The following is a 23,286-nucleotide window of genomic DNA, read 5'->3' on the forward strand; positions in this document are numbered from 1 at the left end:
ATGTACTATTGCATCCGAGAACAGGTGAGAACATTAAACTCAATCATACGTCTAATTGTGACTCAGAACACTTGGTGTACGCAATTAAGTGCCCGTGTGGCTTACTGTATATTGGGAAGACGACCCGAAAAATCAAAATTCGTTTATCTGAACATAAAAGTCGAATTCGCACCAAAAATTTGACATCACCTCTGGCCCTCCATTGGACAGAATACCGCCATTCCATCGCCCAGCTAAAATTTCAGATAATTGAACAAGTACCTAAAAGGCCAGATATTGACAATTCAAAGATTCTACTTCAACGTGAAGTTGTTTGGATTAAGAAATTGAGAACCCATGCTCCATTCGGACTCAATGATAAAATAGAAATGAGCTGCTTTCTATAAAATTGACATTTACCTATTTCTGGACCCCACGTCGCCCCTTCTCACACAGTCTATCACTTTGACATACACTTCTTACAAACACACACACTTCATTTATCAGGCTTCAATTAAGTTTTGTGTTATCATAAGAATACTATATGGTGTAACAATTTCATCTGTAATAATTTGCACTGCAATGTTTTTTACTCAGTATGCATATTGTTTACAATGCATTTATTGTTATGGTTTCAGCATTTTATTTTCATTTGTTAAAAAAAACGCCAATTATGTATGGTGCCAACAACTACGAGATTGTTCTCCTAACTTTTAGCATCTAAATGGTAAGGTGCTCGTGATAATGATATAGTGGGTTAACACGGTTCAATTCTATTCTTCGGCAAAGTTGTTGTGGAAAAGACATTTCGGTAGTCCGTCGTTTGTGTTGGTTGAGCAAGGAGGTTATGTTGTTGGTGAAATCGCCGTCACAAAAGGCAGATTAAATTTCTGGTAGTCCGTCATCTTTGTTGTTTTTGTAAGCACGTCAGTAAATAGAGCACGCCGGTAATGCGGAAGTGTATCCGCCTTCTGGGAGTCGAGTGTTTTCTGCGTCTAGGATTCATAGCCTCGGTAAGCGTTTTTTCACGTTAAACTACGGTTGCATTCTTGAACTGCACTAACTATAGTGTTGTTAAGCGTTTTTTTACAACGCATGCAATACTTTGTCTTTTCGCATAGGTTGTCGTCTAAGGACGCATGATTCACTTCACGGCTGAGTAAAGACGATTTCACTAACGTTTAGGTGAGCCACGTTAGTATTATTTTGTGGCTAGGGACTACTTTTTTACATTGTTTATGAGTGAGGTTACATAAGAACGCACTTATTTTTGTTTTTGTATAGGCAGCCGATTATTTACGTTTGGTTAACCACCGGTTAAACGCGACCCCACAGACTCTAGGTGAGCTACGAGTTCAGCCATTAAAAATTGAGAGTAATTGGTGCTACTGAAAAGCTTTGAATGCTTACGTTCGCATTTATATTTTTTAGGCAATATCCCTGTCAATTATTCAGTAGGTAAGTTTATATATTTCTTGCTGTCATTGCAAGACGAACCTTTCGCATAGCAATGATATATGTTTTGATCATACATTTGCTTATATTTAGGTTGCAGGTCACAGATTGAATACTAAACGCCATAGAAACGCATTCTGTTCTGTAGAAAGGTGAGCAATACTTTTGCATTGCTCTCGTTTTGGTCATGGTTTGGAGTGATTAAGTTTGTGTTACATTAACTGAGAAGATATGTTGGGTTAGGCTTACATCCCTGAATAACGTAGTTTTATATTTTTGTCTCTCATTCATGCAGTACTTCTATGCTTGACAACTAGTAGGCATTGGCATCGTGTAATTTGTTTCCTTTCTCTTTTAGGAACCCCTGACGAAGGGACCTTGAGTCCCGAAATGCATTGGGTTTAAGCAAATGTGGTGTTTTGTATTATGTTGTTTATTATGCTCAAATTGAAAATTAATTCTTTTGGATTGCACAAAATGATGTATGTTAACTAAATGTAATGTTTTTTGTTTGAAAAGATCATGATGAATATGTATTAAATATTCAAGACTGAGTATACACATTAATGTTGTTGCGTGCTGAAGTCCTAACAGCCATTAGTTTGGGGTCAGGCTTTATTCATGACTGTGGAGACAGGCTTCAGCGCCCCGCTCTTCGGGTCGACGCCTCCTTGTGACACCGACGGGTCGATGACACTCTTTGATTTGCTTGGCGCCGACGAATTGAAGGCCGTCGATCCGAGTGCTGTCTTTAGCAGTTTCGGTTTTGATTTTCCATCTATAGGTTTTGGTTTCGATTTCACCATTGAAATTGGTTGATCGACCGATGGCTCTTTAGAAGTATTCTTAGCCGGGCCTTGACGCGGGGCTATAGAATGTGGGTTAAGGTCTTGGCTAAGGCCTTCAGGCGATGCCGCGACCTGAGCCGTAGAGGGTACAGTGTCAATTTTGGGTCCCGCAGTTGCGGGTGGGCCCTGCTCATCGCTCGAGTCGTCATCGACGGCTCCGATGGCCTCTGCGACGTCTTCCTCATGGACGTAGTCTTCTTCCTCGTCCACATCGTAGTTTGATTCGTGCTCCGACGCAGGGTCCGACTGCTGGTCAGGATCCTCTTCATCGACGCCCTCATCGTCTTCGGCCTCGAAGATGTTCTTCGGGTCGGGCGCCATCTTCTGCGCCGATTGTCGTGCGGCGCGTCGAAGCCGAAGCGTCTTCTTGGACCGGAACTTGGAACAGGCCATGCAGCTGGCCTCGTCGTTGTCCGGTGATAGACATATATTGCACACCGGGTGCACATCGATGTGCGGGTATTTGGAGTTGCAGACGGAGCATCTCTTGAACGGGCTCCGTTCCATCGTCGATCGTTGTTGGGCCTTTGGTGTCGAAAAGGCAAACGGCCTTCGACGTCCTGTTCGAAGAACTGGATCAAGTACTAGGCACCGACCGAGACAATACCGACGCCCCGAAGCCCTTTTGGCCTTGCGAAAATAATTTATATCGATTCCGAACTTGAGTCAAGAAAGTACATCCGAACCCAATGGCGGAAAAAAACTATCTGAAGATGGAGAGGATGCCCATGCGCACTGTAGTCCAGAAGAGGAGCCACCTATCTCGTGATACTTCAAAGACTCTTCCAGGACAACAATATGCAATCATCCGGACCCAACACTAGGCGGCGATCTATGCACAGATATGAATTCAGCAGCCCACATGCCTCGAACACTGTTTTCTTTAATACAACGGAGGCTGCAGGGGAATGGGTGATTGAGCAGTGGGCCCTGAGGATGCTTTTGGTCCGGAGATTGGAGGTGGGGGGGAGGGGGTTAATACCCATTTGCATCTGGGCCCTCTGGGAAGAGAAGATGTGGCTGCCGAGGGTCTGAAGTGGACGGACTCTGACCTAGGAGACCAGAACCCGAGGTCCGAGCAACCTGGCTCCCACATATTTGGTACATTGCAACCACAGCACCACCAGACATCAGCTCGGGATTTATCAGCGGATTCAAAGGACAGGGCCTAGAGTCTTCCTGACTCTTCTTTTCTGTATTTCTGTCAGCACCAAAGTCTCCTATAACTGTGTTGGGGTGGCGCAGGAGTACATTTTTGAACTTTCTCTTAAGCTATGTTCCTGTTTAGTGGGGTACGCGACAGATGTTCCGGGGGGAAGTTTGGTGCAGGGGGAAGTAGGTGTTGTGTTTTGTTGTTCTCGTTTCATGTTGATGACGGGGTACCACAGGTACACTGCATGTTTACGTCGTTCCTACCTAAGCTGGGTTGTCCCAACTTGGACACAGGCTCCTTGGGGCCAAACTAGCTGTGGTGGCTTTTACCATGGGCAAAGGCCTCCTATATATTGATGACGTGGAACGTCAAATATTTTAATGACTGCAAAAAGCGAGGGAAGGTACTCTGTTTTGCAAAAAGCCAGGGCCTGTCGGTCTTGCTCTCAAAAGAAACTCAACTTCTTAGCAATAATATCTCCCTCTTGGCCTGTTTTGGGTTTGATAGGGTCTTTTACAAGCACATTACAGGGACGCATTTACCATGTCATCGGTGTCGATGTTCCTCCTACATTACAGCATTACTATAGAGGAGATGCGAGCGCAGTTCCCTCGGCTCCCTCACGGAATAACCTTTATTGTGGGGGACCATTTCCAGACATGCTCTAGTTCTCTCTACTGGCTCACCCACCGCAGTTTCAAAATCAGCTGATGGGGCTGACGCGCAGTGGGCCCGCCCGTGGCTCGCGCTACCGCCGCTGCCATGACATTTCTGCCCCAGTGACTAGAAGCGCTTAGAGACCTGATGGTGATTTGCGCTATATAAAAGTCATATAAAATAACATAACTTCAACAACATTATGATCCACAGGGAAGATTTGCTGGGCTGGGGAGAGTAGGGGATTATGCAGTTGGTCAGAGGTTCTGTGCCTCTGCCATGCTTGGAGGGTATGGAATTCTGGAACTTCGGCTTACACCCACCACCCATTGACTCATAATTCTCTCTTCCCATGGTGATCTCCTTCTTCCAGCATCAGCTCTTCTAGGAACCTCTGGCTCTCATATTTTACCCCGAGAAATTCAGACCATGCTCCTGTGACTCTCTTTTGGTAACCACCGAAAAAGACCCCGCCCAATGCAGGGACTTATTGTTTGGTTTCTACTGCAGCAACCCTTAAAGACTCTCTGGCCCAGGAGGTGGGGGCTACTTAGTACTGAATCGGGGAAACCTGTGGCTCGCCAGTAAGGCTGTTCTGAGAGGATGGTGGCTAGGTCATATATGAAAGGACAAGAGAGGGCTCAGTGGCAGCAGATCACCAATCTAGAATCCAGTATCCTGGGATTGGAACGCAAAGACTATGCTGGTATGGTTGGCCTGGACCTACACCACTTGGCTCTGAAGCAGAAGTCACTCCAGTAGCTGTGCTTGAGGAGGCCCACTAAGGCTGAATGGATTTGACACCGGGTTTACAAGTGGGGACAACTCAGGCAAACTCCTGTATTGGTTGGCAGTGTGAGAGCTGGCCTCCTGGGTGGTTTCCTCAATTCTGTCCGGAGAGGGGTGTTGGTGTAAACAGCTGTAGACACAGCATCTGAATTTGCAACATCCTCTGTAGTCATATAAGCCCATAGGGAGCGATCTACAAGGGAGGCATCCAGCCCCTTGGTGCTCGATATCCTGAGCAACAGGACAGATTTGGACCGCCCCCTTGAGCTGAGCAAGGTAAACCTACGGGCCTGGATGAGTTCTCCATCGAATACTATAAATACTTTCAAGCCCAGTTGATGCCTCACCCTTTTAGCCTTTATCAGGAGGTGGTTGGCAAGGCACACTTTCCATCTGAGCTTGACTTAGCGACCATAGAGGTCCTTCTTAAGCCTGGCCGACCAATCGATCAGTGTGAGTCATATTGCCAGATATCACTAAATAACTCAGAGGTGAAATCTTCGTGAAAGTGTTAGCGAACTAGTTGCTACCAGTCTTCCCACAGTTGGTACATCCCGATCAATATGGGTTTCTGCTCCATAAGAGTATTAGACGGTGTCTTTGCAGGGTCCACATGGCACTCTTACATCTTTAATAGATGAATGGGAACACGCACTGGTGATTCCAACTAGGAAGTTGAATCACCGGGAAATGCTTGTATGAGATTTCTCGCCGGATGGCCTGAGATAATTGATAACCCCTGACGAAGGGCGTCAACCCGAAATGCATTGGGATGGGATAATACAACATAAATTTTCTTGGATGAAATGGTTATGAGAAGATTATGATTTATTGAATCAATTTGATGTGGGACAAGGCGAATGAAAGTTGAATATTGCCTGGACATAATAAATACATCATACCCAAATTTAATCCAAGTTGAATTATTTTAAAACAACCCCTAGACATAGGGGCATTTGCTGTGCTGAAGTGGACGGACCCTAATAGGGGACGCTATTATTTTACTCGTACATCTTTCTCAGCTGGAGGATCCTATGGCCTTTCTTTTGGATTTTGAGAAGGCTTTTGATTCGGTTAGTTGGGCCTTTCTGGAGGAAGTGTTGATTAAGATGGGGCTAGGTACCCGATTCTGTGCTTCTGTGTGGGTGCTTCCGTCTAATCCTAAGGGACAGGTGTGGATCAATGGTACCTTATCTGCCCTATTTTCGATTGGTTGAGGGCACCCGTCAATAATGCCTCCTATTACCACTTTTGTTTGCGCTGGCAATCAAGTCACTGGTGGTATGGATTTTCTGTAATGCTCAGGTTTGGGGCTTTGACTGGGGGTGGCTATGGAAGACCGGACAGCACTCTATGCAGATGATGTGCCTCTATATATTTTGTGATCGCGATTCCTCGGTGATGTAGATTCTTGGTCTGTATGGTTAGGCATCGGGACTTACCATCAACTGGTCCAAATCAGTGTTGATCCCCTGAAGCCAGGTCTCGCTTGAATGTCAGGCTCTTACCGTCCCACCTAACATCAGACCTCAAATGGTGAGCGAAGCTGCCTCTCAAGGTCTTGGGCCGCATAACAATGTTTAAAATGATCACCCTACCTGCCTGCTTTACATATTAAAATGTTATCTCTTACAACTGCAGCGGTTTTGGTGGCACCAGCTGCAGGTCTAATTTTGAGCCTTTGTCGGGCTTGAGCAACCTTCCTGTGTAGCAATGGGAAATGTTCTCAATGTACATCGAACGATGGTCTGGGTTTGGCAGATGTGCGTCTTTGTGTGAAATCAATAAGGACTAGCCTATTTGTGAATTTGCATAGACTCAAGACTGTAAGACAGGGTACAAACCCTTTTGTTTGTTCATGAAGCCCTCACCCACAAACCTGGTTGGTGGCATGCTTCATCATCGGGCCCACCCAGTGACACCGAGTGTGTACTGGGTGTGCTTCAACGCCTGAATACAGCGGAGCAGGTATGTTTCTGAGTGTGCTGTGTAGTGACGTGAAGGTGAAAGTTTAAAAGCTATACAGTGATCCCAGTACCCGAGGGTAAATTATATTTTAATAACTGAGTCACTGTTAGCGTTAAAAAAGGCTGATGGATGTTATAGGAGTGTTAATTAGGGTCTCCTACATCCAGGTGTGGTCTACATGTTTCAGCCAGGCCTTTATGATTAAAAATGGCTTTCCTCAGGACCAAAGCGTGTAGGTGCAGATTACTTAATTTTAAGTGATTGTGTAATTTTGAAAATGTGTAGCACTCGCTAAGGTGCTTTACATGTGTGAGGGGGATTCCCTCTTAGAGAATTAGTCGGCTTGTTGCCAAATTAGCCCCATGGAGTAGTCCGGCAGAGGATTGGACCGAAAGTTTCGGTCAGTGTCTGCGTTGAACCTCTTGTTGTCTGCTCACCGCTCATGGGGAAATGGTTGGAGTACTATTGACTACCATGATAGATATATTCATGTGGGATGTGCGGATGTACTTATTATAGCCTTATTTTAATGTGTTGTTGCGCCTGAAGACCTGCTGTGGGTTGTTCTATGATTCATAAATTAATAAAATTCAGTTTATTAAACACAAAAACAAAAAAAGAGTAAAATAAAATTACTCTGAAAGCTTTGTTCAAGTAAGGTTGGTTGATACAATGTGCATGGCCGCTGACAGGCTTGCCTTTGGCATGCGCCTACCAGCTGTTATGCTGTGTAGTGTTCATTCTTAAATGGGCATCTGCTGAATTGCACGTGTCTATGAATGCTAACAGATAAAAAGTGATTGAGCAATAAGATTTACAAAGATGGCGCCTGCTCTGCATTGTTAGTTAGGGTCCCATCGCTTCTGATTACACGTCAAGTAAAATACATTTGAACAAAATTAAAATTTTAGCCCCTTCAATCAAGCAATAGGCATATGCTAGGAAAATGTAAAAAATATTCATTGCGATTAAAAAATTCATTAATTAAATATAAATGATTCTTACTTTAAGCTGTGCAGCAAGTTCATTTGAATCTGCAAATACCAATCCATTCTTTTCATGCTTTACAAGTTCATGTAAACTGTCAAAATATAATGTGTAACAATTAACATTGCAATATATCAAAGAAAGAGCATGGCACATGGCTTTCAGTTTTTTTCCCAGTACCTTATTTTTTAATGTATTTACTTAATTTTGTATTGAAATGAAAACGTTGACAATATCCGGTAATAAAGTCCATGCGATTAGTAAATTCAAAGTTAAAAGCATAATACAGAATTCAGTCAATTCATTAAGCTATTGTCAAGGAAAACGGAAGAGTGGTGGGTGGTGGAGACCTGATCGTTAATAACGAACAGCACTACTTATTCTCACCAAATAGGCCCACGAGTGCTACCTTTCCACCAGAAGCCACTTGGTCAGTTGACTAACGGATGAATGGTCTTTATTAATCTGTAACCACCACTCCCAACACAATGGCAATACTTCTCCAACAGGGAAAGGTGCTTTAGGCACCACCAGGAGATGGGGGTAGGGAGAAAGCTTTCTGCACCGATTCAAGTGGTACTCAAAAACAATTCTTGATTTGTAGTAGGATCATTAGAAATGAGGTAGGTATTATAGTGAAGAAAAGGTGTGGGGAAAAAAACAAAAGTTAAAGCTTAGTTATAGTTCGTAAAACGTTATTTATTCTTTCTGTACAAGCCAAACTTAAACTACACAAACATTAGAAATTCTAAAGTTATAGTTATACCTGAAATGTATAATTTACTCACTACCTTCAAATTACTATAACTTGCCCACCTCCATTAGCCATAGTGCATAACCTATAACTCTGGCTTTTACTGTGCACTGCTTATACACTCAAAATATTAGTCCTCTTGGCTCTAAGCCTTCCACATAAAACTCTTAAGAGTTAATGCATTGCATATTTGTCATATAATTAGGGCCGATTTGTACGTAACATGGTTGTATTACAAGGAAAGGCCTGCCACTGAGGTCAGTTCATACAGTGAGCCATAGCTCTGTTATTTTTTAAGTGTTCCTGGGAGGAGTTTGACTTCTCACAAACCATCTGCACACTATTGAAGGGCTTGTCATTGAGTGTGGTTGAGACATCTCCTGAGAAGCCAGTAGAACGCATCAGGCATGTAGGTGCAGCGTGGCAGCCCTGCCCATGGATCTAACCATGGTGCTTGCTGGACCAACAATGCACTTCAGGATCAGTTTAGAGGTGTCCAAGTCATCAGTGACCAAAGGGCATGAACATATTAGCCCAAAAGTAAGGGAACATTCCTAGGCTATTGGAAGCAAGGACTTTGCAACCTGTAGATATGTATCTATTCTCTCTATCAGGAGGTGCTATAGGAAAGTCATTCAGATTTTTAATTGAAGAAACAATTAGAACTACCAAGCTTTCTGGCAAAGTGTGACAGGACAAAAAGTGTAGGTCATAAGGAGCAGACATATGGCCTCTGATTATCGGTCTGTGAACAGCTATGCATGAAAATGGTTTCTTCTAAGATGTCATGAACGCACACAGGAGAGCCTCAATATTAGGCGCAAAAGGCTCCACCACCAAGGAGGAGGGTTGGAGGATCTCAGTCAAAACATAGTATTTCGTCTTTGAATAGGAAAAGGTTAATACAAAGGCTTCAGCTGTTTTTCAAGCGACAGCTCAAAATGAGGAAACTTCTTCTGCAGAAGGACCAAAGTGTTCTGGATCTTACCTTCTGGTGAAGTGCCTCGGCCTCTCGCATATTGTAAATGCAGAAACGGACAGAATCACTGTAATAATGTGTGATGGAGATTATCAGCCCCCAAAACAACACCCTGTGTTGGCCATATTTATTAACAGGAATTGCTAAGATCTCATAGTCGCAGCCAAAGAGCTACCTCATCCAGTGAATCTCTGTGGTTCTAGGAAGGTGCTCTGCCAAAGGCACATCATTGAAGTTTCCATTAACCTTCTTGTTTACCACTCAAATGTTTTCCTACGAAATCGACGGCATCGTCCTAGTCAGATTAGTGGGTGATATCTGTATCGAAGGAGGCTCCGACAGAGTGGGGAACTATGCCCTGACAGGTTTCAACTTCTCCTTGGGCGCTGGCATGGTGGAGGTGCAGCATCAGAGTTGCCATGGCTGTATGATCATGCTTCCCATTGCGGAAAACCTGCAGCATACAGAAATGATCATGTACAGATCCAACATAGCAAGGTGGAAGACCTAATCCTGTGTGGAACCAGCTATTGGAGCCAGAAACTCTGGTTTAAACTTTTTCAGGGTCAAGATCTTATCTAACGATTAGAAAAAGTCTAGAGTCAGGGAATAACACTGAGTTTCAGAATGGTTCGAGGAGCAGGGCTATTTCTTCAAGGACCAAGCTGACTTCTTCATATGCTGCTTTTTGTGCTTTTTATTTAAAGATCTTTGGGAGATCGTTTCCTGACGGGGGACTTACCTGGAGGTGATAGTGAACACATTGGCCTTCCTCTGTTGGCCTTGGACAAAAACAGCTGGGCCTCCCCGCTTCCGGATGGCCTTTAGTTGCAAACAAGCACAGGAGTCGCAGGCCATGAGATATGGATTCCACCAGGTTATTACAAAGCCATATACCTAAGTATCTGATTGACTTAGATTGCCATTGGAAATTTGAGTTCCCACACAAAGGTGACAGAGAACATTCAGAGGCAGAACTTCAGTTTTATCCATGTTCAGGGAGTAGCCGGAAAAGCTACAGAATGTATTAATAATGGTTAAAACAGAAGATATAGCAAGATCAGGGGCTTCTGTGAAGATTAGAATGTCGTCCGCATAGGCAGCTGTTCTGAAGACCATCTGACCGAATTTTAGTTCACCAATTTCATTACATTGGTTTATCATTAATAACAAAGGGTCTATGGCCAGAAGAAATAACAGAGAGAGTGGGCAGTCCTGGTGGGTGCCTTGTTGCAACACCACAGACGGCTACATATCTCCATTCTTGGATCAGAGTGATCTTTTCCCTCTGTTGATATTACCATAATTGTGACCTCTGCTGGGGTAACCAAGACTATCCCAGTTGAGGCAAAGTGGTTCAAGACAGATTCCAAGGGGTCTATTATCGTAAAGGCAAATGTTTTATAGAAATTGATGGGTAGATCATTCGGACCCAGGGCTTTGCCATATGGATTAAGCTTAACTGCATTCCAAATGTCGTTTCTTTCTATCAGCTTGTTTAGATTCAGACTATCCAAAGCAGAAAGGATTTCATTGGGTAAACTTCTATAGGGTGGAAATCTAGAGGGGGTACAGCTTAGCGTAGAATTTCTGGAAAACTTTGACGATATCATATTTTGGTTTTCATTGTGCCCTAATGATCTTTAATGCTCTGAATTAAGGAGGAATTTCTTTTCAATTTTATATAAGGCTGAGATTGACTTCCCAGCTTTATTGATATAAATTAGTTTATCACCTTTCTTAGCACTGACCAATAAGCGAGTGCGTTTACCGATTATCTTGTTGTATTCGTATTTCAGCCTTTTAAGTGTTGTTAAGGATGATGGAACTTTAGAGCACCTAAATACATTTTCTTGGTTTGCCTAAGGAGGATTTGATTTATTTTTTTACCTTAGCTATGCGACTTATCACTTGGTCTCTAACGGCATCACTTCAGGGTGTCCCACAGAGTGACAGGTGAGGAGACAGTGAGCTGTTGTCTTGTAAATACAATATTAGCTCTTTATGAAGTTCTTGCACATCTGATTTGTTCTCATGATCCTCAGTGTTCATACGCCTTGTACACTTTTTCGTTTGAGGGGAAAGAATCTGAAGGAAAATGGAGATGGCAGTGTGATCAGAAATTGTGATGCGTCAATGGATGAAGATAATGTAACCTGTAGGAGGGAAGTATCTACTGTTATGTAATTGATTCTCGAAAAACTGTTGAGAGGGGGATAACAAAAGGTAAAGTCATTACCAGTAGGGTTGTGTAGTCTCCAGACATCGACGAGGCCATTGAAATGTACACAGAAATCACATTGCTTTTGTGAGCTTTAGGGACTCTATATTTGTAGGCAGAGTACCTGTCTAAGATGACGTCCATTGGCAAAATGAAACTGCCACCCAGAACTATTCAGGCATTAAATGGAATTAGCGTTAAATTAGCCGACAGAGTGGACCACATAAGGGAACCATTACTATTAGGAGCATATATATATATCAATATGTATATATACAGCAAATAAGTCTGTGTTACTGCATTGAAGCAGAGTGAGCAGCCATCTACCACTGTCATCCTGGTTTGAGGCAATAATTGATAGTCCAGAGTTTTTTTAGATTATGGTGAGCACACTGCTTTTGTTTTTAGACGGCCATGGAGGAGGATAGATTATTCAACCATCTGTTACACAAAGATATTGCGCCTTTATAACCAATTCTCTAATTCCCCCAGAGAGATCTTTCGTGTTGCAAAGGGTCTCCTGGAACTGCGTAGATCTGATACTTCTCTTATGGCCTCCTCTACAAGATGCAATGAACTTGCAGATTTTTTTCAAGAAAAAATTAAAAATATCTATTCAGCCTTTCCTAGCTTACCTTGCCCTAGTGACTTTACCCCCACAATTATGCTCCCGCACTGCTCAGATTCTGCACTTAAAACTCTTCTTCCCCTCACGCTGGTTAGATCATTGGATATTCTTACTCAAATTAAGTTCGGCTCTCCATTGGACCCCGCACCCCCGCAGGTATTACTCAAAGCAGGAAAAATTATACTACCCCATATGCTCAGACTTATGAACCTATCAATGGCTATCAGCTCAGTCCCGGCATTCTGGTAGCATGCCATGGTGAAGGCCTTATTAAAGAAACCTAATTTAGACCCAGACGATTTAGGCAACTATCGTCCTATCTCTCTTCTCCCTGTGATCATTAAGGCTCTAGAGAAGCATGTAAATTTAACCATCTCTGAATACCTGGAATCCCACAATCTCTTACACACCACCCAAACAGGCTTCAGACCCAGTCATGGCACGGAAACCGCCCTACTCTCTGTGGTGGGGGAATCAAAATTGATCCTTGACCAAGGGGGAGCAGTGGCCATTATCCTCCTTGACTTGAGCTCTGCCTTTGATAAGATAAACTTTAAAATCCTTGTGGAGAGACTTAGGAGGAAAGGCATCTCAGATGAGGCACTTAAATGGATTGAATCGTATTTAGAGAAGAGGACCTTCCAGGTTTTCTCAGGGGAACTCTCATCTAGAGTTCTGGAGATAAGCTGTGTTGTCTCTCAGGGTTCCTCCCCGAGCCCCACATTATTTAATATTAACATGCAGCCATTAGCCGACATCGTGCTACCGCACGGGATAAAGATTGTCACCTACGCAGATGACACCCAGTTGGTAATCTCGCTAAATGGCCCAAGCAATTCTCTTTTTGACCTGGGATCTTGCTTAAAAAAAGGTGGCCATGTGAATGGAACACTTCTGCCTAAAGATGAATGGTGGAAAAACAGAGTTAATGATCCTAGGCAACGCCCCGGGCCTTGACCTGAAACAAGTCTGGCCCAGTTGTCTCGGGCCTGCTCCTCTTCCTAAGACCAAGATAAAAAGCCTGGGCACTTGGCTAGACAGCTCCCTTAAGTTCGATGACCAAGCTGTAAAAGTCACAGGTGCATGTTTTGGGATCATGTGACTCCTTTGCAAAATTCTTCCTTCTCCCGATGAGTGCCAGGAGGATCTTGATACAGGCCCTGGTCCTATCTCGATTGGATTACGGAAACTCTTTATATCTGGGAGCACCCATAGCGACCCTGAGGAAACTTCAGATTGCACAGAACTGTGCAGCTAGACTACTGATGGGTGTACTTAAAAATAAATCTGCCAAACAAGTCCTCAGAACCCTCCACTGGTTACCGGTTGCGGCGAGAGTTGAATTTAAGGCCCTTTGTATAGCCCACAGGACCTACTGGGGTCTGGTCCCAGCCATTAACAGACCTCTCATTACTCCTGACCAACCTAGAAAATTCCTGCGCTCCTCCAATCACCATCTAGCAGCCACATTGAAAATAAAAAGGGCGAGAAGGGGAGGCAGATCATTTACCTATAATATAGCTAAACTTTGGAATTCGCTGCCTTCCCTTATCCGTGGTGAATCCTCTCATCTTACATTTCGGAAAATGCTCAAAACTTGGTTATTTAATCAATCCACTTAACAATTATACTGCTTCTGGCTAGTCGCAAGCGCTGGGACGCCCTCGGGTAGCTACGCGCTATACAAAAAGCCAATAATAATAATAATAATCTTGGTTTCCTGGAGGAACACAGTCACCCCTAAAAGTGTGGGTTTAGGCAGCAACCTTTTGGTGCTTTACAAGGTGGTTAAGATCTTTGGTGTTGAGAGAAATTACATTCAATGTGGAGATATGAGGGTCCAGCATAACAGTGAGGAACTGTTTGGGGTAGGGTGCAGTATAGTACTACTTAGTAGGCAGAAGCTTGGGAACAATAGTCTAGGTAGAGCAATCTAACTGGATTGTAGGATATTACCGATATTACAGAGAGGTGAAAATGGGAAACTTTAGAGGCCATTATTTCACAAGTGACAGCAGTGGGAGCTGGCTGGTACGTGGGAGAGGCTTTATAACTATCAGTGGCATCACATTGTAAACAACCTCATTAGTGACCAAACTTTAAGCCAACTAGAGCACGTGGGTATGAGTTGGACAGACATGTTAACCCAGCAATCGGAGTAACCAAAACTATAAAGATTAACAGTTGTTTAAACATAGACATGCAGATTTAAAGTTGAACACCACCCTGACCTCTTAGACCTGCAGCCAAAAAATACATGTTTGCATCTACAACGCACTATTCCATATCCAATAACAATGTAATTTACTTTCTTACATCATTCAACCATATATCATGGAGCGAGATAAGTGGGTTGTAGGATATTACCATTACAGAGACTAACTGGAATGATGAACATAAGAAACTCAAGAGGCCATAATTATATGGGTAACAATGGTAGGAACTTTCTGGTGTGCTGGAGAGGTTTTGATAATTATATTAGCGTAATTACAGATATACGCGGCCTTAGTATGGACCAGGCATTGGGCAAACTAGAAGGCTTGAAGAGGAATTGAGCGACTATGTCAACCTTGATGAAATACCCAATAATATAACACAAAAGAAATAGCTATCTAAAACATGCAAAATTTAGAAGCAAACCCAGACCAGACTTTTTGGACATGCAAAAAAATAACCAGTTAGCACCCTCGACTCGAAGGGTGCTAACTGGAAGCTAATTCTAATTCAGATGATTTTTGCCATCTACGTCACATTACAACAGCATTTAAGGACATTGGAGAAGAGGGATTACATTATACTACATCAAAGGAACACCAAGAGAGTATGAGCACTGAGCTGTTAACTAACATCAGTTTAAGCCATCACTTCCCTCTAGGGTAGTGCAAGGTTAACCAGGCTGATCATTGGTATCATCCATGCACATTTCAAAAGCATTATCCAGTAAGGTGTTAGTATAGAAAGTGTTAATATATATAGTGAGGAGGGGTACTCTGAGATAGTGCCACTGAAAAACCTCACCTGCACCCACATGCAGTTAATGAATTACAGTAGATGAGCTCAGAGAGAAAACAGATGCAACCTTTGATGCATATGGATGGTAGCCAGTAATTCATAAAACAAACAAATCAAGAAGTCTAGTACAACAAACAAAATAGTTCCTCCTGAGAATGATCATGTGAGGGGAGGAACAGAGAGGTGCGAGGCAGGCAACCAATCAGCTTTGAGGTCAATTTAGTTGGGAAAGATGAGACACAGGGATGATCCAAATATGTTGCAACAGGATCACATGTTCTGCTTGTGTTGAGGTTTTAGAAATAGGACACATAGTCAGATTGCACAGATCAAATAACACGTAGTCAGATTACGCGTTCTGTTTGTGCTGAGGTTTTAGAAATAGACATCTAGTCAGAATGCACAAACGAAATAACACGTAGTCAGATGGCACAAATAACACATAGTCAGATGATTGTACCAATCAACGTAGGAGGGTGGGAGGCTTGGTTTAAGTTGTGTAATGTTGCTTAAATATGTCATATATGTCCATTGTCAGTCACATGATTAGAATGAATGATTCAGCAAAAATAGACTATATAAAGGGCTACCTGCTGTAGCTAATTTGAGAGTTGGGTGGCAATCCTACCTGGGTTCATCACTCTCCCAGCCGTTGTAAAATAAAAACTTTATATTTCATCCCTTACTCTTGCTTGTTTTTCTACTTCAATTAAGGTCTAAACAATAAAGGTCTCTAGGTCAGCTGGATCTAAGAAGCGGCAGTAAACGCCAAGCCACAACATACTAGAGGTCATTTTTGACAAATGGGGCACCAAAAATTTATGGGTAGCATCAATGGCAAAATTCTGACATTGGTATATTGGAAGTAATTCTGGTCATTACAAGGAACCCATGACAAAATAATAGCCCCATGGTAAATTAAAATAATTAATTAGGATGAACTCCTAGTAAGGGGTAGGATTCATTGTACAGGAATATTTCATGATTGCCCTTCCTGAGTCTATTAACTTTTTGGCAATTTTATTTGAAATCATATTTTTAAAATACACAATTTGACCACATTTTTTAAAAGGGTTTGTTTAATGATAAAGATTGTAAAGTAAGCATGTGAAGTGGCTTGAAAGGAGTCCTTAACAGAACAGGCAGAACCATGTTTAATTCTGGCAAATGTATGGTGAAGGGTTTAGGTGATTGACACGGACATTTGAGAAACCCTTATGAAATCTAGGCGTGGCTTGGACAGCAGTGGAAATGGCCGCCTAATCTGTTCCCTGCCGCGTAGGAGAGCAACTTCTTTCTCCCCAGGAGATCTGATGGGATATAAATATGATGAATACATGTTATTGGCCTAATATATATAATATAACCCTATAACCGCACGTTAGCCTAACTTTATTTCACATTGTATTATTGTCGTTAGGAAAGATTCACTGTAGTGCCGCTTAAACCTATTGGTATGACCGGAGCCATCGTTTCTCTGTTTCAAATGCTGTTTCCCTGAAATCAAGTGATTAGGTTTGTTGCACGAAACCACTATGGTAGACCTAGCTGTCTGTTCCACTCGTTAGTTTGTAGCTCAGGGAGACCCAAGGTCACATCTGCCCTTCTTGTGGGATGTGCACATTCCAGCAGAGCCTGTTCCTGAACTCCCCGAGCTACAGATAGAAAGGGAGGCACCTTACTGACCTGCCCCCGGAATAGCTTAGGCCCAGCTACTAGCAATCAATTGTGCCTTATAGGGGTCTTCCTGCTGGCTCACTGACAAATTGTATCTTTCCTAGTAAGGTGACATCGTGCTATGTGTGAAACGTATATATGCTTTGCCCTGTTTGTATGTAGTCAGTCTCTTCTGCGCACCTCCGAGGGTCGTGTAGACTGAGGCTCCCCTGTCAGGGCCTGTATCTGAGAATAAACGATTGAACCTTCTCCATGCCGACTGACTTATTATTTATGTATATGGTATATGGGCTATTGGTGAGTATAGTCCATTAGTATAATATTTTGGTTCCTTCCTTTGGCGACTCCGTCGGGACTCCGCAATAGGGTCGTCCCCTCCTGTAAACCGGAGTAGAAGGGACAGGGAGGAGTTCTGGCCGAGTGGGTGGGTGGAAAGATGATCTTGATTTGAAACACCCGTTTGTGGTACGAAAACAAGAAATTCCACTCTCGAGCCCAGTATCCCTCCCAGCTGCTGAAGACCCTACACCGGAGTCCTACGGGCTTAACCCAAGAGAAGAACAGACTGTGCCGGTCTGTCTAGGAGTCGGCAGTGGAGAATTCGCAATCGACCTGAGTGCACCAGGTGAGTGAATTTCTGATTGTATTGGATGAGAAACACTTGGAAGAAGTGTCTCCTCGGTAGCGGTTAACTGCATTCTGAAGGTGGCCGGGGAAGCCGGACCACAAGGGAATCTGAGGGTCTGACGTTGCGGCGAAGTGGCTGCGCGGGTAGATGCCTCACAGACTTGTTTGGTGAAAACTTGAGTAAACACTTGGTGCCTTAGCGGTGTACTGAGTTACTCGCTCGGCCGAATCCTCTTCGGGAAAGCCCTGCGAGCAACTGGGTAAGCTAGGGTTCTGGAGCTGCGCGCCCAGACCCCCGGCCCAACCAGAACAGGACCATGGGATGGCCTGTAAGAGGGTTCGTGGTTCGCCTACCAGGTGATCTGAGAACAGTCTAGCGACTGTTCCTTTTGTTGTTGAATTTTGTTGGTTTGGAATTCTGTTGAATCGGTTCCCCGAACAGGAGTCGACGGGCTCTGTTCGTTCTGAAGACATGGCATTTGCATAGAACAAGTAACCAGTATTGAGAAAAGTTATTGCCTTGCGACAGCACTTTATTGCGAGAAAATAGAAGAATATGAGAGTGTGAGTGGTGAAGAGGACGAGTCCGAATGTGAATGGTTTCTGGAGTATATGAGTAGAATTGCGTGAATATTATAAAGATGTCTTGTTTTAGTAAAATATGTTTCGGGTGCTGCTGTCGGCGAAATAAACGGCTGGAAGAAAGGCAGCCTGCCGCTCCCAAGGGCAGCACCAGTTTTGATATGTATGTGAAACACAGTCTTACACCGATTTTGTTTAACACAATTTGGAATAAGTATACCAAAGATAATTCCGATTTGCAATGGCCTCTAACGGGCTCGTTTGATGAGAAAAAGATTAATTACATCCAAAACAAACTGTTTATGAAGAAAAGCCGCCAGTCGATGTTTGACTCCTTGAACCTATGGTTGAAGGAGGCAAAACGACGACGGAGAAGAGAAGAGAAATTGGGAAAGCTTAAATCAGGACAGACAGTCACCCAGGAATAGCTTAAGACAAAGGGAAGGTGGAAGAAAATATCGCACAAATGGATAGGCAGTTCCGTTTAGAGACGGACAAAAGTTATATGTCTCAACCAGAGACAGGAGATGAAATAGAGGATTTATTAGAAGCCCGACCACCCCCTCCTTATGCCCCGCAGGGATTGTACCCCGCCGTGCCTTTGTTACGGGTGGGTCAAATTGGAGCAGCATCGGCCGCAGGAGCACCGGTAACGGCTGCCACGGCCCCTGCTGACGGATCAGTACGAAGTGCGTTACTCCCCCCCCCCCCCACTCTCCGACCAACTTCCTCACCTTTGATATCCCTACAGCCGGACACGGCTGTCCCCTCCCCTTCGCACCCTGTATTTCTCTCCCCTCCAACTCAAGCCGCTAAAGATCCCCGATACACGGCTTGTCTAGATACTACACCCAAACGCCTTAGACCGGACTTGAGTGATCAGCGAGTCTATACTAGGTCGTCATTGGGTACGGAAGAAAGGAAGGCCATAGTGATTCAAGCATCCCAGTGGATGGGGAACGCCATTTACACCTTGGAGGACATTTGGAGCACTATGAAAGATTTTTAACCAGTTGCACAGCAACTGGCTTTGGAAAACATGGCAATCCGATTAATTTCACTATGGGAGCAATGTTTTGAGGAAGGAATTCCTCTTCAAATACTGCGTGATATAAGAGATCGAGCTTTTAAGTTCCAATTACAGGCTGATGAAGTAGATCAGAACGTAGCAACTCTGGTGCATTATCGCGAACGAATGCACTGAAAGTGCGCCGATTTGGGAGCGCAGCACCCCATGAGAGAGGTGCATCCCCTCTTCTATCCTGAACTAACTGAATTAAGGGATGGCGCTGGCCAAGTAACTAGGGCTCGTGTGGACGCTAGGCTTCAGGAACAATGGGTCTATACCCCTTGGAAACGAAGCGAGGTCCTTACACTAAAAGCTCAGCTCCCCGACCCCCGTAAAAATCCCACTGCTTACTATAAGGAATTGACTGAGGCCGCCAATTCCGCTATCATGACAATACCCGATATTGAGTTGTTCTTTGGCCTTTTGATCCCTGTAGACATTTGGAGACAAATACATCACACGGACCATGCCCCCGAGTGGGGAGGGACATGGGACCAATTAAAAACGTGGGACAAGGAACGAAAGCCTGGAGAAAAACCTAGAGACGAGGTACTAGCAGTACCGGCTAAGATTATTACATATATGCAAACTCTCCTCCCTCCTAGAAAAGTTGATTGGGACAAACTGACAGCCTGTAGACAGAAGAAGGATGAAAGTGTGTCAGATTTCTTTACCAGGTTTGAGAAAGTCTTTATAGACCTATCCACGGAAGGCGGGATACGGTTGTTTGTGAATAGGTTTGTTACGAATTAGCTCCCCGAAGTTATGTCCCGTCTCCAAGCAGCCGAGAGCACATGGACTACGGCTGCTCCGTCAGTAAATCTCAGTATGGCCCAATATTATGAACATCGAGAGAATGAAAGCAAAGAAAAGTCAGAAAAGAAGACTAAAGACTTGAAGACTAGGGTTCTGTTGCAGCAGTTTAGCAGAGGACAGAGCGCAGGACGGGGATGGCGTGGCTCATTCCAGAGGGGTGCAATGGCAGGAAGAGGTGGGGGAGGTCCCCCGAACATTGGTATCAATCAATATTCTTATTGCAAGCAGGAAGGGCACTGGAAGGCAGATTGCCCTCTGTGGCAGGCAAAGTATGGGGGTAACAGAGGACGAGGAAGGGGTCGAGGGAATATTGACCGAAATAGTATGAGACAAGAAGAGATACACCATGAGGATTCACGGAAAAATTACTTTGACAACCCCCAAGCCAGACAGTACTACAACGAAAATTACAGAGGTAATGGGTACAATGGACAGGATTATGCATGAGACAACCAAGGACAGAGCGGGGGCCACATTACAGTACCAGTTGACCAGGAGGGACCTTATGTACAAGGGGAACTGTTGGGAACATCGGGAAAATTTCTAGTGGATACAGGGGCAATGAATAGCTCAGTTGCCCATACACTGGTCCCAGGGGCTGCTCTGTCTGGCCAAAATAACGTATCAGTAGGATTCTCTGGAATCCCTGTGGTAAGCCCCGTTTCTAAACCTCTGCCCTTCACTATAGGTCCAATTTCTATACATTCACCTTTTCTTTTAACTTCAAATTGTGGAGAAAACCTTTTGGGTCTGGACATTCTGAAAAAATTACATGCACAAATCTATTGTTCCCCTGATGGTGTCTATTTGACGATGCAGAAACCAACCCCGAATGCAGCCCAATATTTTGCTAAAAATGAAAAACTCCCTCCTGAACTCTCTACGATTCCTCAGACACTGGGCTACAGGAGATACCGATGTTGGCCTGTTAAGAATAGCCCCGGTGTCAATAACCTTGAAACCTAATGTCCAGCTGCCCCACATTCCGCAGTATGAAATTTCAACAAAAGGTGAACAGGCCTTGTTGCACATTATTCGTGACCTCATCCAGAAAGGGGTTGTGGAGGAGACAGCTGCTAATGTTTGTAACAGCCCGATTTTACCGATTTTGAAAAAGACACCAATTGACGGTGCCCCGGACTATAAAAATACATATCGTTTTGTAATTGACCTTAGAGAGGTCAACAAAATTGTGGTCCCGCAATATCCGGTGGTACCTGATATAACTGCTATTCTGACAATGATTCCCCCTACAGCTCAGTATTTTTCAATAATTGATTTAAAGAATGCTTTCTTTAGCATTCCTATTCACCCTGATAGCAGACATATCTTCGGATTCTCATTGGCTGGCCGAAGCTTCAGATTTACTCGCGCCCCTCAAGGCTATACAGAGAGTCCCAGCATTTACAGTCAAGCCTTGAAAGCAGTCCTCAATGAATTAATTTTACCAACTGGGAACACGATCATCCAGTATGTGGATGATATTCTGGTGGCTTCCGATACAAAGGAGGGCTGTAAAGAGGCCACGGTTAAATTGTTAAATCATTTGGCTGAACAGGGTAATAAAGTGTCCCTTTCTAAATTTCAGTATTGTCGACAGGAAGTGACCTACCTTGGCCACTTACTGTCGAAAGCGGGAAGACGATTGACTCCAGAGAGAATATCTGTAATAACTAACATGTCTGTCCCTCGTACTCAACGTGATGTTCGTCCTTTTCTTGGCATAACCTCTTACTGTCGCCAGTGGATTCCTAACTATTCCCTTCTCTCTAAACCCTTGTTGCATTTGACAACCAAAGATGTGCATGAACCTTTACCCTGGACGGATGAATGTCAAGAAGCCTTTGATTCTTTAAAGTCTGCTCTTTGTTCTGCACCTGTCTTATGTACTCCGGATTACCGAAAGCCTTTTTCAATTTATGTGCACGAGGTGGACGGTTGTTCACTTTCAGAGTTAACACAGGGTTTTGGTGGAAAGCAAAGACACTGTGCATTCTTTTCATCAGTCTTGGATAATGTTGCACGAGCCCTCCCAAGCTGCCTGAGGGCCACGGCTGCAGTAGCGGTGGCCATCCGGCAATCAGAGGGAATAGTTTTGAATACAGACCTCACAGTCGTGGTACCGCATGCTGTGGATATCCTTTTGAACAGAACTAAGACCCGGGGGGCGTGGCTAACCGAGCAGCGAGATGGCCGCTCTGTGAGCGAGCTCCGCCGGCTGCACGCTAATAAATCCTTCAATATCCTTCAAAAGCGCTACCGAGGGACCGGTTTATGAATGAAAGTGCTGCAGCAGACCGGGGGCACGATCGACTGAATCCCCACCGCTCGTGGTGGGCTGCGCGACGAGATCTGGCGGCCGCGGGTGGCGCCGGCCCGTGCACTGGAACCCGCCTGCTGCTGTGGAGCCCGAGGCGGCGGTGTCATCTCACCGGGCCCCGGGGATTTCTGGGCCAACGCAGGTCGGCGGTGGAGAAACTACTCTGGCGCCCTCGACGCGGGGCCGGGAGCTGCCGGCGGCCGCTGCGTAGAGACACTTGTGGGCGGCGGACGGGAGCGGAGCGTCCATTGGACTGAGGTAACGGCTCGGGGGACGGCCGGGGCTGAGGCAGACGCGCGTCACCGCCATCTTGTGGTGCGGCCGGGTCACTGGGTGAGAGGCTGCGGACCCGAGGCGCACCAAAGACCACACTGTGCGTGCCCCTTGCTTGGCATACCCCTGAGCCCCTGCAGGTCGCCGTTTGGTGGGAAGGTGGCGATTTTGCCCTGATAGCGGGCGCTCCGCTCCCGGGCACAGAAACAAACTGAAAGACTCAGCCCGATCCTGCCAGAGCCAGTCCCGCGCTCTACCCTCTACTTGAAGATCGTGAGGGGGACTTGGAAAGGTTGCCGAGGGGCGCTGGGCAGCCCGCTGTGTTTAGGGGCTGCTAACCCCCCAGTTCTCTCCTGCGACAACACGGGCAGTGCCTGCCAGTCCTGCAAGGTAGCCTGCACGGCGCACTGGTGAGTGCACCACACCACATCCTGCACACCACGTCCCGCGCGTGTCCGAGATGGGGGGCACGAAGGATGCGAAACAGCCCAA

General features: G+C 44.7%; 1 protein-coding gene across 1 annotated transcript in view; it reads right to left on the reverse strand.

The window, feature by feature from the left end:
* ALG1 (ALG1 chitobiosyldiphosphodolichol beta-mannosyltransferase) overlaps positions 1 to 23,286 on the reverse strand; it is a 442,794-nt gene that overhangs the window by 29,862 nt on the left and 389,646 nt on the right. Inside the window, exon 12 of the mRNA XM_086941231.1 lies at positions 7,855 to 7,930. Within this exon, the coding sequence (XP_086797357.1) occupies positions 7,855 to 7,930 (76 nt within the window). The remainder of the gene's footprint in view (positions 1 to 7,854; positions 7,931 to 23,286) is intronic.

This window comes from Lissotriton vulgaris, chromosome 10, assembly GCF_964263255.1.
Source record: "Lissotriton vulgaris chromosome 10, aLisVul1.2, whole genome shotgun sequence".
NCBI lineage: Eukaryota > Metazoa > Chordata > Amphibia > Caudata > Salamandridae > Lissotriton > Lissotriton vulgaris.